Consider the following 18,017-nt stretch of genomic DNA (forward strand, 5'->3'; position numbering starts at 1 on the left):
GAGACATTATTTTTAACCTGTTACTTTAGAACATTTCTGCATTTTTATTTCATGGAAAAGTCCTCCCATTCTCAAAATCCTTGTCAGTAAGGACCAATTATTTAAAATGGGAGAATGTTTAATAGTTCGGGTGAGTAAGTGGACAGGAACTGCTGAGGAATTGAGAGGTCCCTTCCTCAGAATGGAATATGGAAAGAGAAGTTACATCTCCAGAATGGTGTAAGATATGAGAAACTGCACTGTTTTAAGATTTGATTATTTTTTCATCGTTCTGACAGTGAATTCTTGAGACAGGAAAATCTGAATTATTATTTTTCAGTTGGTCTCTTCTTAGCATACTAAAAAGCAGAGACATCACCCTGCCAACAAAAGTGCATACAGTCAAGGCGATGGTTTTCCCAGTTGCAATGGATGGTTGTGAAAATTGGATCATAAGGAAGGCTGAGAAGGCCAAAGAATGGAGGCCTTTGAACTCTGGTGCTGGAGAAGACTCCTGCGAGTCCCTTGGACTGCAAGGCCATCCAACCGGTCAGTCCTAGAGGAGATCAACCCTGACTGACTGCTCTTTAGAAGGCCAGATCCTGAAGAGGAAACTCAGATACTTTGGCCACCTAATGAGAAGGAAGGAAGGACTCCCTGGAGAAGAGCCTAATGCTGGGAACGATGGAGGGCAAAAGAAGAAGAAGGGGACGGCAGAGAACGAGGTGGCTGGATGGAGTCACTGAAGCAGTCAGCATGAGCTTCAATGGACTCCAGAGGATGGTAGAGGACAGGAAGGCCTGGAGGAACGGTGTCCATGGGGTCGCGATGGGTTGGACACAACTTCACAACTAACAACAACAAGTGTCTTCTTAAAAACCTCCAGTGATAGAGCATCCACAACTTCTGGTGGCAATCTGTTCCACTGGTTAAATTGTTCTCATTGTCAGGAAATTTCTCCTTAGTTCTAGGTTGCTTCTCTCCTTGATTAGCTTCTGTTCAATGTTTCCTGTCCTTCTTTCAGTTGCTTTGAAGAATAGGTTGACTTTTTCTTCTTTGTGACAGCTCCTCAAATATTGGAACATTGCTATCATGTCCTCCCTGGTCCTTTCCTCCATTTTAATTCCAATCAGTCAAGCCTAGCTTCGCCACAGCGTAATAATTTTCTTGCAAACTGTGTAAAAATGGTTCATCAAGACCTACTTTGGAGACTTTTGTTGACTTTTCGGCTCAATCTCCATTATTCCTAGCAGAAGCACAATTCCCATTTTGTAGTTTACTGACTTCTATGCCGGCTACTTCATGCCTTTATGAAGTTACATTACAGGAAGTGTCTCAAAGGTGCTTTCTGAAGAGGCAACTGGACTTTCTATTTTTTTACCCTCTCTTTTGAAAAAGCACCTTTAGGGCAACCATGATCTGGATGACTGAGAATTACAGCAAGTGACTGTGGTCTATGTAGCCTTGTAAAAAATCAGATGTTTCGTTCACATCAGCAACTAAAAGCTAACAATGTAGAAAAGGCCTGAGCCAATGTGTAGCTACAGTACTACAAAAAGCTGTTTAATTCAATCATTCACTTACAAATGTCTGGTCAGCAACAGTGCATACAATTCGATTAGATGTCACAACAGGCCACAATAATCTTGTTATAAACCCTCAACATCATCCACAGCTAGACGTCTTGACCGAACAGACATGCTACATTTTTTTCACCCTCTTTTCACAGAGTTGGAGTCTCTCGTGACTCCAAACTAATGACGTGTTTGACCCTGACTTTAACAGATTAACAGAGTTGGAAGGGACCTTGTAGGTCATTTAGTCCAACCCTCAGCCCAAGCAGGAGACCCTACACCATTTCTGACAGAGGGCAGTCCAGTCTCTTCTTGAAAGGATCCAGTGATGAAGCTCCCACTTCTGAAGGCAACTTCTGTTCCTGTTGATTGTTCTCCCTATCAGGAAATTTCTCCTTATTTCTAGGCTGAATCTCTCCTTGGTCAATTTCCATCGATCCTTCCTTGTCTGGCCTTCAGGAGCTTTGGAGAACAGCTTGATCCCCAACTCTTTGTGGCAGCCCCTCAAGTATTGGAAGACAGCTATCATGTCTCCCCTGGTCCTTCTCTTCCCTAGACTAGCCAGGCCCAGTTCCTGCAACCGTTCTTCGTATGTTTTAGCCTCCAGTCCCCTAATCATCCTGGTTGCTCTTCTCTGCACTCTTTCCAGAGTCTCCACATCTTTTTTTATATTGTGGTGACCAAAACTGGATGCAGTACTCTAGGTGTGGTCTTACTAAGGCTTTATAGAGTGGTATTAGGACCTCCCTTGATCTTGATTGCATCCCTCTGCCTGGTCACCTCCCAGATCAGGTACAGGGGGTCCTCGACTTACAACCACAATTGTCCCCCAAAATTTATGTCGCTAAGCAAGACATTTGTTAAGTGAGTTTTGGCCCATTTTAAGACGTTGCTCACCGCAGCTGTTAAGGAAATCACTGCAGTTGTTAGGTTAGCAACACAGTTGGTTCCCCATTGACTCTGCTCTGTCAGGAGGTCACAAAAGGGGGGTCACGTGACACCCCACCCACCCACCCCCGGGACACTGCAGCTGTCATAAATATGAACCAGTTGCCAGTTGTCTGAATTTTGATCATGGGGATGCTGCAACAATCGTTAAGTGTGGAAAAACAGCCTTAAAGCACTTTTTTCCAATGCCGTTTTAACTTTGAACCATCACTAAATGAACTGTCGTAAGTTGAGGACTAACTGTATTTCAAACCAGCATTGTAGTATCAGGGCTTGGCCTATATAGGAGGCATCTTCCACTGTTGTCCTGCCTCATCCTAACCCAATAGCTTTTCTTTTAATCGGATAGTACACATTTTGCTTACAATATTCAGTAAGTGAACGAGTCAATACTTTAAAAGAACAACGCTTTTATTATAAATAGGCAGTGTGTGTGTGTGTGTGTGTGTGTGTGTGTGTGTGTGTGTGTGTATATATATATATATATATATATATATATATATATATATATATATATATATAGTATGTAATATGTTTGTTTGTGTCTGTTTAAATAAGGAGCGAATATAGGGATGAAACACACATTTCTCGTGATTCTTTGGCTCTCCTTGCCATTTGTTTTTGGAAACCCAAGCACAGCATTTTGATGAGAACTAATTTTAATCTGCCAGAATTTATTTTGGGAACAGTGCATAAAAATTTGCTCTACTAATAACCGATGCTGTGATCAGATTTTACCTCTGTCCTTCCCACTCCTTTTACAGCACACGCAGAAATTAAACAGCGAAGGAGAAGACGAGCTCCCTGCATTTTGGATTGGCATCCTAAGATACCACAAAAATTATCTGGGAAAGAGATGATGGACGTTTAGATATTCTTCCAGTATTTCAGAGGCTGCCCCAAAGAAGAGGGGGTCAACTTGTTTTCCAAAGCACCAGAAGGCAGGACAAGAAGCAACGGATGGAAACTAAGCAAGGAGAGAAGCTATCTGGAATTAAAGAGAAACTTCCTAACAGTGAGGACAATTAACCAGTGGAACAGAAGTTGCCTCCAAAAGTTGTGGGTGCTTCATCACTGGAGGTTTTTAAGAAGAGATTGGACAACCACTTTGTCTGACATGGTGTAGGGTTTCCTGCTGGAGCAGGGGGTTGGACTAGAAGACCTCCAAGGTCCCTTCCAACTCTGTTATTCTGCTATTCGATTACTCTATTGATTAAGGCATTAGCTCTCTCCTTAGTTTGTCTGTAATACACTTTCAAGCTGAATATATTCAGCCCCTAATCGATTCCTTCCTCTGCACCCTTCAGGCCTCCATCACTCCTTCCTTTACATTTGTAGGATGCACAAGTGGCAACAAGCTTTGGGATCTCTGAACCCATGGAAATGGATGTCCTCCTCTCATGTTTAATGTGCCCAACCCAAACAAAGCCAGTGGGAAGTGAGTCCCACAAGTGACAGTATGATATAGCTCTGAAGTGCTGGATGCAACATCTCCCATGTGAACTTTCTCTGCAGGCCATTTCCGATTTGCTGTCCCTCCATTCAGATGAAAGCACCAGGGATGCTCACCACGAGACAGGTGCAACACGTAGGAAGAGAAGATTCCTCTCCAGCTGAGCATGACATTGCAATATTATAAAATAAATTTGAATTCTGAGGCTGAAGGGAGAAATGTGAACATTTGAAGTTCTGGCAAGAAGCTTTCCACAGTCGTTTTGATCTGAAAGCAGGAGGAGAACAAACATGGACCTTGGAAAGGAATGGGCTCCAGAGCTACAAGGGTGGAAGGGACCTTTGCTTTGAACGATCGTGTCTACAAGCAGCTCAAAGTCAGGAAACTGGTCACCTAGATTAAGCTAGCAATAACACTTGGACTTTTATATACCACTTCACAGTGCTTTCCAGCCCTCTCTAGGAGGTTTACACAGTCAGCTTCTTGGGAGCCCCCCCTCCCCTCAACAATCTGGGTCCTCATTTTACCCACCTCAGGAGGATGGAAGGCTGAGTCAACCTTGAGCCTGTCAGGATCGAACGCCTGGCAGTGGACAGAGTTAGCCTGCAATACTGTATCCTAACCACTGCACCACCAAGGAAAGGAAGGAAGGAAGGAAGGAAGAAGGAAGGAAGGAAGGAAGGAAGGAAGGAAGGAGGGAAGGAAGGAAGGAAGGAGGGAAGGAAGGCTGGCTGAGTCAACCTTGAGCCAGTCAGGATCGAACTCCTGGCAGTGAGCAATGAGTTGGGCTACACTACTGCATTCTGACCACTGCGCAACCATGGAAGGAAGGAAGGAAGGAAGGAAGGAAGGAAGGAAGGAAGGAAGGAAGGAAGGAAGGAAGGAAGGAAGGCTAAGTCAACCTTGAGCCAGTCAGGATCGAACTCCTGGCAGTGAGCAAGGAGTTGGGCTGCAATACTGCATTCTGACCACTGAGCAACCAAGGCGATCAGGCAAAAATATCAGGCAAGATAACACACCTGTCCCTCTTTCTTTCCTGGTTTTTAGAAAATCCACTTTGACACCACCCCAAGCAGAGGCATCCAGAAAGTTATTTGGAAAGTTTCCTGTCAGCCCCACCACTCTGTTGGAGAAAACGTCTGCCTTTGTACCTGGGTCAGTCGACCCCCATCTCTGCAAACCTTGATCCTTCAGAACAGAGGATGGCTACCTCCTCCCCCCCCCTTTGGTTTTGCAAGGCAAACTCAGAATATGTGTGTGTGTGGCTTGTTCTTTCCCTGAAGTTTTGTCCAGAGCTGTCATTCTGGCTCGGTCACTTTGCAAAACTGGACAAGCCAGAAGAGATATCTCAGGGGCTGCCCCAAAGAAGAGGGAGTCAAGCTATTCTCCAAAGCCCCCGAGGGCAGGACAAGAAGCAATGGGTGGAAACTCATCAAGGAGAGAAGCAACCTGGAATTAAGGAGGAATTTCCTGACCGTTAGAACAATTAATCAGTGGAACAACTTGCCACCAGAAGTTGTAAATGCTCCAACACTGGAAGTTTTTAAGAAGATGTTGGATAACCATTTGTCTGAAGTGGTGTAGGGTTTCCTGCCTAAGCAGAGGATTGGACTAGAAGACCTCCAAGGTCCCTTCCAACTCCTGTTCTATTCTATTCTATTCTATTTTCTATTCTATTCTATTCTATTCTATTCTATTCTATTCTATTCTATTCTATTCTATTCTATTCTATTCTATTCTATTCTATTCCATTCCATTCCATTCCATTCCATTCCATTCCATTCCACTCCACTCCACTCTACTCTACTCTACTCTACTCTACTCTACTCTACTCTACTCTACTCTACTCTATAAAGATGGCTTCTTCCAGATGGGAGGGGGGAGCAAGGGGAGAGATATAAAGGAAGGTCAGGCTGAAGCAAAACACAGCTCTGCCCATCTTCATTAAATGCCAGTCATGATTGCAACTTGATTTAAAGATCAGAAAATGGGAAAAGCTTTGCCTTTTACAAATTCCTTCACTAGGATATCACCCACTTCATTATCCTGCATCTGAATCGCCTGGAACTAGAGAGCTGGAAAACGGGAACAATTAATGGTCCAAACAGGCACTGTGTGGTATCTCCAAATTTTGAACATATGGTGAGTCTACACATCTCTCCAATTTCACAGGGGAAATTTGCACACAGCATAGTTGTGGTCTTTGTAAACAGACTCCTGGCTCAGGTCAAACTGAGAGACCAGAATGTTGAGTTTTATGGAGTTTGATGGTTAATGTACTGAGCTGAAGATAAAAAGCAAATTGTTGGATTTTCAGGCAACCTTAATGCTTGGTGTCAAAGGGTGATTTCACTGTCTGCATCATTCATTACATTTTTATCCTTTCCTCCTGAAAGCTCAATGCAGCAGAAAGGATCTTGGCTTTACCCTTTGAGATACCACTCTAGAAAGCCTTAGTAAAAGCATATCTGGAATACGGCACCCAGTTTTGGTCACCACGCTATAAAAAAGATGTTGAGACTGTAGAAAAAGTGCAGAGAAGAGCAACCCAAGAGGATTAGGGTGCTGGAGGCTAAAACATATGAAGAATGGTTGCAGGAACTGGGCCTGGCTAGTTTAGTGAAGAGAAGGACCAGGGGAGACAGGATAGCATCTTCCAATATTTGAGGGGCTACCACAGAGAGGAGGGAGGGAGTCAAGCTATTTTCCAAAGCACCCAAAGGCCGGACATTGAATAATAGATGGAAACTGACCAAGGAGAGATTCAACCTAGAAATAAGAAGAAGTTTTCTGACAGTGAGAACAATCAACCAATGGAACAGAAGTTCGGGAGTTGTGGGAGTTTCATCCCTGGAGGCTTTCAAGAAGAGACTGGACTGCCATCTGTCAGAAATGGTGTAGGGTCACCTGCTTGGGTGGGGGGAGGTTGGACTAGATGACCTACAAAATCCCTTCCAATGCTGTTAATCTGTATCTATACCTGTCTCCAAATTAGCAGATTATAAGTAATGATAGTTTCCTATAGCATCTCTCAACACATCTGGCACCTGACTTCGTCTGACTTCTTTCTTCTACAAAGACAACCAGACACCTAACTTTTGTGTCCATTTGTTCTTCTCTTTTCATGAACAAGGGGATGATGTTGACAACTGGTCTCCTGAAAAATTCTGGAGATGCAGTAGATGATCAACCACTCAGTCATTTACAGCAGTTGTGAATCTGCCGTATGGTGACACACTGGATTTTATCAGCCATCAATCACGGATTTTGGAGTCTGGTGTATCAAGATTAGATAGATAGTGGTGCATGGTGAATTGTGATGACTCCTTCAGACATCTGTTCAGATGTCAGGTCGGGGGAGGTTGAACCAGTTCCTGGCACATCTGGAGGAGAGTTGGTCAATGGCTCCAAGAAGCCACCTGAGAGGGATTTGGTTCAAGCACAGCTGCAGCAGGACAGCCCTGAGGCTCCAGATGGGGAAATTATGCAGTTGCAGCCTGTCAGTGAAGAGGAGGAGGATCTGCCTTCTGCCCCTGATCCAAGAACACATAGGACAGAGAGAAGGCAGGACCAGAGAAGGTCAGCCAGGTTACTTGCAAGGAGGCAGCCTCGCCCTTCTTGATGGGCTGCATCAGAAGTTGGCTATTTAGCACAATAGACAGATGGAAACGTGTTCATTTCTTAGTTGTCTGTTTCCCAGTCATTGTGATTCTTGCCTTGCTTTGAATTGATATCATACCCTGGCTTTGGATCATACCTTGTGAACTCTGGACTTTTCTTGCCTCCTGAACCCTCTTGTGTTGCGGATTTCATTTTGCCTGGTGGGTTTATCTTGTTTGGGAAACTTTTAGGTGAACTCACTGGCCGATTGCTCTGTGGGCCAGGATCAATCTGCTTTTGGCTGGACGTGACTGGGACAGTTCTGGGGTTTTAGTGAAGGAAGTTAATGGGGAATATTAAAAAAAAAAACCACTAAGCCACCATTATGTGTGTGTGTGAGTGAGTGGGACAACACAGAGATCCGCTGGGGTGGGGGGTGGGCAGCATCATTTAAAGCAGGGGTTGTCAACTATGCCCCCTTTAAGACCTGTGGACTTCAACTCCCAGAATTCCTGAGCCAGCAAGTTGAAGAGTTGAAGTTCAAAGGTTGTAAATGACCACCCTGGAGTTAAAATCTCTCCGTTTCCTGTCATCACTGGCATGAATGAAACTGTGACTAAATAGTTGTTTGAATTTACCCCGTAACTTCAGTCCTCTCTACTAATAATGGAGAACCTAAGGACTGGAGCTAACTAAACATCAGCTTAGGAAAAGATGCCTCTCCTTTAAGGTGGACCTGTGTTGCTATGTTCACATATATTTCAAAGCACTTTCTGGAAACTGGATCTGAAACCAAGAACTTGATACCACACGGTTGCAGAATGCTGGTCTGAAACTGGTCATCCAGCCTACCTCATGGATGACCAGAGAGAGGAGTATATTTTATATTCCAACTGTTAGCCCTTCTCTGGCATTTTGAGATCTTCTAAATATTGATTGGCTGGCAGTGCAATGTCAGGGAGATGTAGCACCTTCACACCTTGCTCAGCGTTGAGTCAAGCGAGCAGGACTGGGATGTAGAAAACTCAACAAATTGAAATTGAGAAGTCAGAAGAACACCGTAAGAGCAAAAGAATGGATGTTCTGGGCTCATGTGTTTAAAAAGAACACCCCGCCTGCTTTCACCAGCCATCAACTCTTTTAAAAACAGGTCCCAACATTCAAAAGCAAATTATTTTAAATCCCTGCTGACTTTTAGTGGGAGAATTAAGCTGAAACTTAATTTATTGGTTTAAATGGAAGAGAATTCCCGTAATGAGAGGATTTAATTTGTGATTAATTCTTTTCCATTCAAATGAAGGTATTAACTCTGCTTGGACTGTCCCCGTTCGCTGATACGGCAGCATGGGAAAAGGAAGGCGTGGGAAGCACGAAGGCCACGGGAAGAAAAACCAGAGACAGCAGCCAAGAAGGTAAAGCCAACTTAGGGGTCACCTTGGGCTGACTCAGAAGCTGAAAAAGACTTCGTAGAAGTGGGAAGTCCATGAACTCTTCGGAGAAGCTGTTGGCCTGAGAGTGGCAGATCTCTGGTCAATGTGGTTTTACTCATTATTTTGTTTTTAAACTCTCCAGAAATCACCTTTTGGGAAATCAGCAGCCGAGGTAAATTTGCTCAATAAATAAGTAAACAAGGTAAAGGTAAAGGTTCCCCTCGCACATATGTGCTAGTCGTTCCTGACTCTAGGGGGCGGTGCTCCTCTCCATTTCAAAGCCAAAGAGCCAGCGCTGTCCAAAGACGTCTCTGTGGTCATGTGGCCGGCATGACTCAATGCCAAAGGTGCACGGAACGCTGTTCCCTTCCCACCAAAGGTGGCCCCTATTTTTCTACTTGCATTTTTTACCTGCTTTCGAACTGCTAGGTTGGCAGAAGCTGGGACAAGTCATGGGAGCTCACCCCGTTACGCGGCACTAGGGATTCGAACCACTGAACTGCCGACCTTCCAATTGACAAGCTCAGTGCCTTAGCCACTGAGCCACCATGTCCCTTTAGTAAACCAGAGAGAATGCTAAAATGCTTGCCCTCACTACACCACATGTGTGACAAAAGAGGGAAAGGATTAAGATTGGCAATTAGACTACTTGAATACGGTATCATAAAATTCAAGTAAACGTCAATAAATAAAGCAAGAAAATCACCCGTTTGGGATCCGGGAGATATAGACTGTCCTGTCAAAACTTGAGACAAACAATGTACTTACACATCAGCACATAAAAACTTTCAAGGCTTAGTAAGTAGCCAAGAGTTAATGCGGAGACCGGCCCATTTCTGTCTGTCCGTATTCAGGCTGATTTTGCATCATATTTATGTACAAGCCCTTTGCAGCCCCGTCTAGCTATATCTGCCTTCCATTAACCCATCTGTATAGAGATGCCACCGGTTCCTACCAGCACATCATAAACTGGCATTTTTAACAAGGGAAAGGAAAAACGTGGCCTTGAAAAAAAGCAATGGAGATGTTAACAATAACCTAGGATCATTAGTGTAGTTGTCACCCAAGAAACATGATCTCTTTATTTAGAATGGCAGCCTGCTTCTATTCTAAGGGCCAGCTTTTCTTTTTAAAGTAAAATCAATCTATCAACCCGTCTTCCTGCACTGTTCTTCTCACCCACCCTTGCACTACTAGAGATTAATCCAGGCTTGGTGTGCGCACGTGTTCTCTCTCTCTCTCTCTCACTCACACACACACCAATTTCTTCCAAGTGTCCAGTTTCAAGGATTCTGCTTTTGGGAGAGAAATTAAAAAAAAAAAAAGTTCACAGGATGCAAATTCTACTCCTATTTCACTACTTCTCCCCCAAGACAATTCCCTAACTAAGCGACCCCACGTTAACATCCGGCGTCGGTGTGAAGTTTACCCCGCCGAGATCAGCTCTGCTTGCCGACTAAGAGAACGCAAAACCCGTTCAGACGTTATAACTAAGAAAAGAAAGTGCGCCGGAACCACAGATGCAAACTCAAAAGCGGCTGGAAGCGTATTTAGCCGCCTCTGCATCTGCGTCGCTTTATGGATTCTAACTCGAGTCAACCTGGTTTTTCTGCTCGGCTGGGCAGAATTTGCAGCCCGGCATCCGAAGCCCTTTGGATGGCTAAGGAGGCGCCTTAAGGCTGGAGGAGAGAGAGCCGAGTGGCAGCTGGAAGCCTCGCCAGCAGCCCAGGTGCTCTTACCTGTCGGAAGCGTCCCGGTGACGACCCTGAAGAGATACTGGGCAAATTTCCAGATTTCCCGTTTGCACCGTTTGCGGCATCCGCTCATTTTAGGCAGAGCCGCGTCTCCCCGCAGCAGAGAGCGAGCGAGAGAGCGAGCGAGGGCGCGTCCTTGGCTGGACCAGAAAGCGGGCGGAGGTTTCACGCGCCTAATCCGGGCTCCCCTTTGCCTCCTCCGGAGCTGCCTTGCCCAACCCGGGGCGGGGGCGGTGGGTGGGTGGGAGGCAGAGGAGCCCCCAAGTCGCTTCCTCCCGAGGGCTGGGCCAGGAGGTGGAAGGAAGGCGGGCAGGCGCTCCGGTCCCCCTGCGAAGAGCCCGCCGGCTGCCCCCGACGCGTGGGAAGCCCCCCCAGGCGGGGAGCAGGTCAGGACCGCTGCTCGGCTGAACCCTCCGGAGGGCTCGCCCAGAGGCCGGCTCTGCAAAGCCAACTCTGCCCCTGCCCAGGGAAAGGCGCCTTCCTCGAGGAAGCAGCCGCCGACGGCTGGAAGGATGGAGCGAGGACCACGCCGGCCGAAGGGAGACAAGGCAACGCCTCCCTCTGGGCAGCTGGAGAGAGAGATCTGGGGGGGGCGGAGGGGGGGTTGAGGGTGGCCGCGCTTGTCCTACGCCCCCTTTCATCACCCTCTGGGAGAAGGGGAGGGGGCCAAAGGCGCGGAAAGTTTCTTAGGCTGTAACAACGGCAGCACCTTGTTGGTTTTGGGGCGGGGGGGTTGGGTCACTGTCAACTTGTGGAATAAGGAAGGGCGCGGACTTCGTGTTTTGCGGGGGAGGGGGAGGGGGAATAACTCGGCCCTGCAGTCAAGGTAATGTCAAGCATAGTTACGCAGTTCAGCTTTGAGAACAAGTTTGGAGATAGAGATACCTCTAGGCAGGGCCAACTCTTGGGACCACATCATTAGACCTACAGTTAGCTTTAAGGCTACTAGATGATTGATATGGATGGAGGGAGGGAGGGTCGGATAGATAGATAGATAGATAGATAGATAGATAGATAGATAGATAGATAGATAGATAGGTAGATGATAGATCAATAGATAGATAGATAGATAGATAGATAGATAGATAGATAGATATAGATAGAGTAAATAGACACAGACAGACTGACTGACTAACAGACTGACAGATACTGACAGATGACAGATAGATTGACAGATGATAGATTAACAGATGATAAATTTCACAGATGATAGACAGACAGATAGATAGATAGATAGTCAGATAGCTAGGTAGATAGGTAGATGATAGATCAATAGATAGATAGATAGATAGATAGGTAGATAAGTAGGTAGATGATAGATAGATAGATAGATAGATAGATAGAGATAGATAGAGTAAATAGACACAGACAGACTGACTGACTAACAGACTGACAGATACTGACAGATGACAGATAGATTGACAGATGATAGATTAACAGATGATAAATTTCACAGATGATAGACAGATAGATAGATAGATAATCAGCTAGTCAGATAGATAAATAGGTAGATGATAGATACATCGATAGGTAGGTAGGTAGATAAGTAGGTAGATGATAGATAGATCGATAGATCGATAGATAGATAGATAGATAGATGAGAGAGAGAGATGATATACAGTAGATAGACAGACAGACAGACAGACAGATGATAGATTGGCAGATGATAGATTACCACATTCTATTGGTTCCCCAGAGTTTTGGAGCACCGATCTGGCAGCCTGCCTTTAGATCCCAATTGCTTTGGAGAGTAAATAGGATGTAATTAAGAAAGTCTTTTCAAACTGGATCCCTGTTGGGCAGGTTGGGTTGAGGGAAAATCTCCCCATAAACTGGGTGTCCAACTCTTCCCATTTCCAATGCAACACAACCTAGGACAGCATTGCTCAACTTTGGCAATTTAAGATGGGTGGACTTCAACTCCCAGAATTCCCCAGGCAGCACATGCAGAATTCTGGGAACAGCCTCCATTGCCAGAAGCTTTGTTCTTTAGTATGCAGGAAAGGGCCTCTGTCCACAGGGCATCACAGAAAACCTTATTGCGTATACATAACATGGCCAGAAATCATCAGAAACCTGCTCTAACCTGAAGGAGACTTTTAAAATGTGGTTGGATTTTTATTCTGTCTTTTCCACAAAAGTTTAAATGGCTTTTGTGGAATTTTTATTTTATGTTATTCCCCCTACCAAATCTTGTATGAAGTATTATGAGCTCACCAGGCCTGGCCTAACATCATTTAACATGACTGCTTCACTGAACTCAGATCTACGTCAGGATGCATTGGGTTGTAAAACGATAATTTTCAACTTACACAATGTGAAGTTTATGTTGCCCCAAATAAATGCCTCTCCTTGTGGGTTTACACTTTCCACTTAACAACAAGTGGAGTCACGCAGAATGGCCACATGCTAAAACTGGCAGCAACATTTTCAGGGGGAGAAATAAATAAATTATAAACAGCAGTTGAGTTGATGTGAATCAAATTAGCTCTTTTAATACCCTCATTCATAAAAAAGAATATAAATGCCCCCAGAATCCTGGACCTCAGAATGGTATGAATCCCCTGGAGAACAAGACCTCATCTAGTGCAAGAGAACAATTGATGCATCAAGAGAATTGGGAAAACTTAATTACTTTTAAAATCAAGGGCTGTAAACAAAAAAGGAACAAACAAGGACAAACCTGTAATGAAGCAGAATATGAAGCCAAGAATGATCAGTGAACACAAGATATAGATTTGTAAAGCATGGTTTTACAAGAAGGAGTGCAGAGAGCAGAGCTAGAAAGAGTGCAGAGGAGAACAACAAAGATGATGAGGGGACTGGAGGCTAAAACATATGAAGAACGGTTGCAGGAACTGGGTGCCTCTAGTCTGATGAAAAGAAGGACTAGGGGTGACATGAGAGCAGTGTTCCAATATCTCAGGGGTTGCCACAAAGAAGATGGGGTCAACCTATTCTTCAAAGCCCCTGAAGGCAGGACAAGAAGCAATGGGTGGAAACTCATCAAGGAGAGAAGCAACTTAGAACTAAGGACAAATTTCCTGACAGTGAGAGCAATCAACCAGTGGAACAGAAGTTGCCTTCGGAAGTTGTGGGTCTCCATCAGGAGGAGATCTTTCAAGAAGAGACTGGGCAGCCATTTGTCTGAAATGATATAGGGTCTCCTGCTCGAACAGGGGGTTGGACTAGAAGACCTCCAAGGTCCCTTCCAACTCTATTATTCTACGTTCTAACTCAACCATAAAAGATAAAGAACTTCCACCACTCCTATTTCTACAGCATATAATTTATACACAATCATCTAGAAATCAACTTCCACCAAAATAAATTTCCTTCAACCAGCTGCAGGTGATGGAACACAAGATTGCCATTCTAGTGGACACGTTGGGAACTGTCTACCCATCCATCTCTTCCATCTTCCCTCTGCCTCCACTTATGTTGATCTCCAGTTACCCTGTCCACTGCCTCTCAGCGATCTTATCTATTGGCTTTTCATTGGCACAGAGACAGCGAGAATCTAAGGACAGCATCAGGACATAAAGAGGAGGAAAATAAAACTTCTTTCAGACTGGATGTAGACATCATAGCAGCAATCCTAATTTTTCCCAGTGCTCCTTGAAGTTTGGTGCAGACTGAGAATAATGGATAATGATTCCTTTTCTATTTCTTCCCCTTTTCTCCCCTCCTCTTTCAGCTTTCTCCTTTTTCTGTCACGTCTCTGAGATTCCAAATTTCAGAAAAGAGCCTTCGTTTGGCTGGATGATTCATAAGCTGCTCTGAGAGCCAGTCTGTCTAGAGAACTGTCAAATGCTTTGCAAGAGTACATACATATTTGTGGCCTCTGCATAAGCAGAAACAAACCCAGTTTTGCCCTCAGTTATCGGCACAGCCGTGAGTACTACAAAAAGTTTGCAAAAAAGTAACGCTAAATTTAACAACTTGCCTTCCACAATACTGGTGATAATGACTCAGGTAAGCTATTTTGCACTTTTTGTACTGTATTCCGCATTTAAGAGTTGAAAACGTTTTTGGTTGCATCTGGAAAAGGGTTTCTCTTTCTAAAAAACAAAGCAATAATTTTTTTTTAAAAAAGAGAAACTGTTCCAGATGCAACCAAAAACATTTCCAACATCATTTGTCCCCAGAAGGATGCTACTGTCTCCCGCCCAAGCGCCACTGATTTCTGTGATACCTTAAATATATCATAATTGATGTATGGTTGCAGCCTATATAAATAATAATAATAGGAAGCAGAAGGTACAACTAATGTGATATATGAGCAATATAACTGTCCAACAGCTGCCAAGGTTGATCTCTCCATATAACTGTGACCTTTTTGTGCTGTTGTTTAATGGTTTTGCATTATTTTAATTATTGTTGTCATTACTGCTGCTGTTCTTTGAAGGACATCATCGTTTCATAGCAAATTTTGTCCGCTACAGTCCTAGTTAGCCAGCTAAAAGCTTAAAACATCAACAAAATGCACAGAGGCTCAGAAGCTGTAAGCACATCAAATGTATTTCACTCCCTCTGGAAAGAAAGTAGATTTTATCCTAAACAAGGGATGATTGTGTTGTCAAATTCCATAGGAATTTCTTTCCCAACTGATTATCTTAAAAGACATCTTAGGCCCCATTCATCTGAAATCTCTCTCCCTCCCTCCCTCCCTCCCACCCTCTCCATCCATCCATCCATCCATCCATCCATCCATCCATATCTATCTATCTATCTATCTATCTATCTATCTATCTATCTATCTATCTATCTACCTATCTATCTACCTATCTATCTATCTACCTACCTACCTACCTATCTATCTATCTATCTATCTATCTATCTATCTGATAGTCTAGTCTGGAAAGTATTTCAGATATTTCTGGCTAGTATTGAGGGAGGGGGGATAGGGGGTTTCATATAATCTCAGTGTGATATTAAACATCTTGCAAAAACAGTTAGACGTATAAGCAACATGCATAATTGAATGAAAAATTATGCCCAAAGTGATTTAATGCAAAAGGAGGGAGGGAGGGAAGGAAGGAAGGAAGGAGGGAGGGGAGAAAGAGGGAGGGAGGTAGGAGAAAGGAGGGAGGGAGGGAAGGAAGGAGGAGGGAGGGAGGAGAAAGGAGGGAGGGAGGGAGGAGAAAGGGAGGGAAGGAAGGAAGGAGAAAGGAGGGAGGGAGGGAGGAGGGAGGGAAGGAGGGAAGGAAGGAAGGAAGGAAAGGAAGATTCTGAATTATACCAAATTTCTCCCTGCTCGTTCATGTCTTACAACTGGCTAAGAACGTGAACCTTTTTTCTTACTCCTATGCCCTTGAATTCACTCCTGTATTCATTTTCACACTGCAGCCTAAGGAAAATTATACTGCAGTCAGCTGTAATGGGCCTGTGAAGCCCTCAAAACAATCTCACGTGCCTGATTAAAAATTCAGAAGAACATTGGAAAAATATGACATCAAGTGAAGGAACATCAGTTTGATGTTCAACCTTCGGTTGAAGAGACAGATGTTGGGGGAAATAAACCAGAAGACCCTAGAACAGCTGCTAGACACACCAAAGGCAGCCAAATATAGCTTTCATGTCACACTTGGAGGTGTTGTGTTGTGTTGTGCCTGAGCAGGGAAACTCCTGCCACAGAATCCAGAATGCCCAGAGATTTATACCATATCAACTAAAGATTTGAATACTAGCCAGCCATAAAACAGTTATATTAAAATTCATTCTGGAGAAAACTGGAAAACGGATGTAACCAATGCTTACAAAAACCCCTTTTAAGTGTTTGCTCAAAGCTTCTGAGAAAGTTGGATTCAGTGTTCCAGAAAGTCCCCAACTCCAATTAAAGACTCCGAGGCAGGCATTTTCTCAAAATTCCACTTATTAGATTATTAGATTAGCACATTTGGGAAAACCCAAATCTGAGAGTTCCGGGTTTTCCATCAGTCAATCAAACCCCCCAAATCCATCCCCTGCACCCATCAGTCCATCACATGGCCCAATCACCATCTGTCCCAACTCGAGACCTCACTTCCACCACTCCTCCTCCAGATGCAGGAACACCATGAACCAGAGGTGGGTTTCAGAAGGTTCTGACCAGTTCTGGAGAACTGGTAGCGGAAATTTTGAGTAGTTCGGAGAACCGGTAGTAAAAATTCTGATTGGCCCCGCCTCCATCTATTCTCTGCCTCCCGAGTCCCAGCTGATCGGGAAGAAATGGAAATTTTACAGTATCCTTCCCCTGGAGCGGGGTGGGAATGGAGATTTTACAGTATCCTTCCCCTGCCACGCCCACCAAGCCATGCCACGCCCACCAAGCCATACCCACAGAACCAGTAGTAAAAAAATTTTAAACCCACCACTGCCGTGAACCAAAGGGAAGAATGATATTACGGTTAACTACATTCCCTCTACTAAATCCCCCCCTCCTAATTTCCCAAGCACAAAAATGTGGCAGCATAGAAGCTTCCGGTGTTAATATGGCTTCCAAAGCTGACACTGGAATCGAATAGAACAGAATTCTTTATTGGCCAAGTGTGATTGGACACACAAGGAATTTGTCTTTGGTGCAGAAGCTCTCAGTGTACATAAAAGAAAAGATAAATTCATCAAGAATCATAAAGCACAACACTTAATGATAGGGAATTTGTTCATAGGGAACAAATAAGCAATCAGGAAACAATATCAATATAAATCGTAAGGATCCAAGCAATAGGGATTCATATTCTTTTTTCCACAGTTCAGTACGTAGAAAGTTTACCTTTGTATAGTCTAAGTCATTTTTTTAGGATTGTAAACATAGTCAGTTTATCCTCCAATAAAGGAAGCCTGGAGAGAATCCTTGCCCAGATATACAGGCTAATATATCACATATCCACTATACCAAGCTCTCCTATCCGCTGTTGACCACTCCTAAATACACTAAACTACCTACTTGCCCATCACACAGAAGAGCCTTTGTACTGGCACTTTTGATGCTCTTCCAACAATTGGCAATCTTTATCAAAACTCCCTGTGTATCCGCTCAGACTCCAGTATTGCATGTACTTTTAAATTGAACTGCTGGCTGTGAGCAGAGTCAGCCTGCCATGCTGCATTCTCACCACTGAGCCACCAGGGCTCTTAATCCCTGCCCAACCCCTGATCCTACTTCCCCTGCACTCCATCCTAAAGTAGCTGAAGTTGAAATCTAGTAGATCTTCCTAATCCAACTGCTAAAGATTTTGTTATAATTGTACTACCCTGTTTCCCCCAAAATAAGACCTCCCCTGATAATAAGCCCAAT

At 44.2% G+C, this 18,017-nt stretch overlaps 1 protein-coding gene across 2 annotated transcripts in view; it reads right to left on the reverse strand.

Annotated features, from left to right (window-relative positions):
- The window catches only part of KCNIP4 (potassium voltage-gated channel interacting protein 4), a 267,976-nt gene that overhangs the window by 186,417 nt on the left and 63,542 nt on the right, over positions 1 to 18,017 (reverse strand). The window contains exon 1 of one of the 2 annotated variants that reach the window (XM_070948343.1): positions 10,724 to 10,811. The exons of the other annotated variant lie outside the window; for it this stretch is intronic. Coding sequence (XP_070804444.1) covers positions 10,724 to 10,811 — 88 coding nt within the window. Of the gene's footprint in view, positions 1 to 10,723; positions 10,812 to 18,017 lie in introns of those variants that run through there. 2 annotated transcript variants of the gene reach the window in all.

The sequence above is a fragment of the Pituophis catenifer genome, unplaced genomic scaffold (genome assembly GCF_029215685.1).
Source record: "Pituophis catenifer annectens isolate HBS135680 unplaced genomic scaffold, rPitCat1.0.hap2 SCAF_8, whole genome shotgun sequence".
Classification (NCBI taxonomy): Eukaryota; Metazoa; Chordata; class Lepidosauria; order Squamata; family Colubridae; genus Pituophis; species Pituophis catenifer.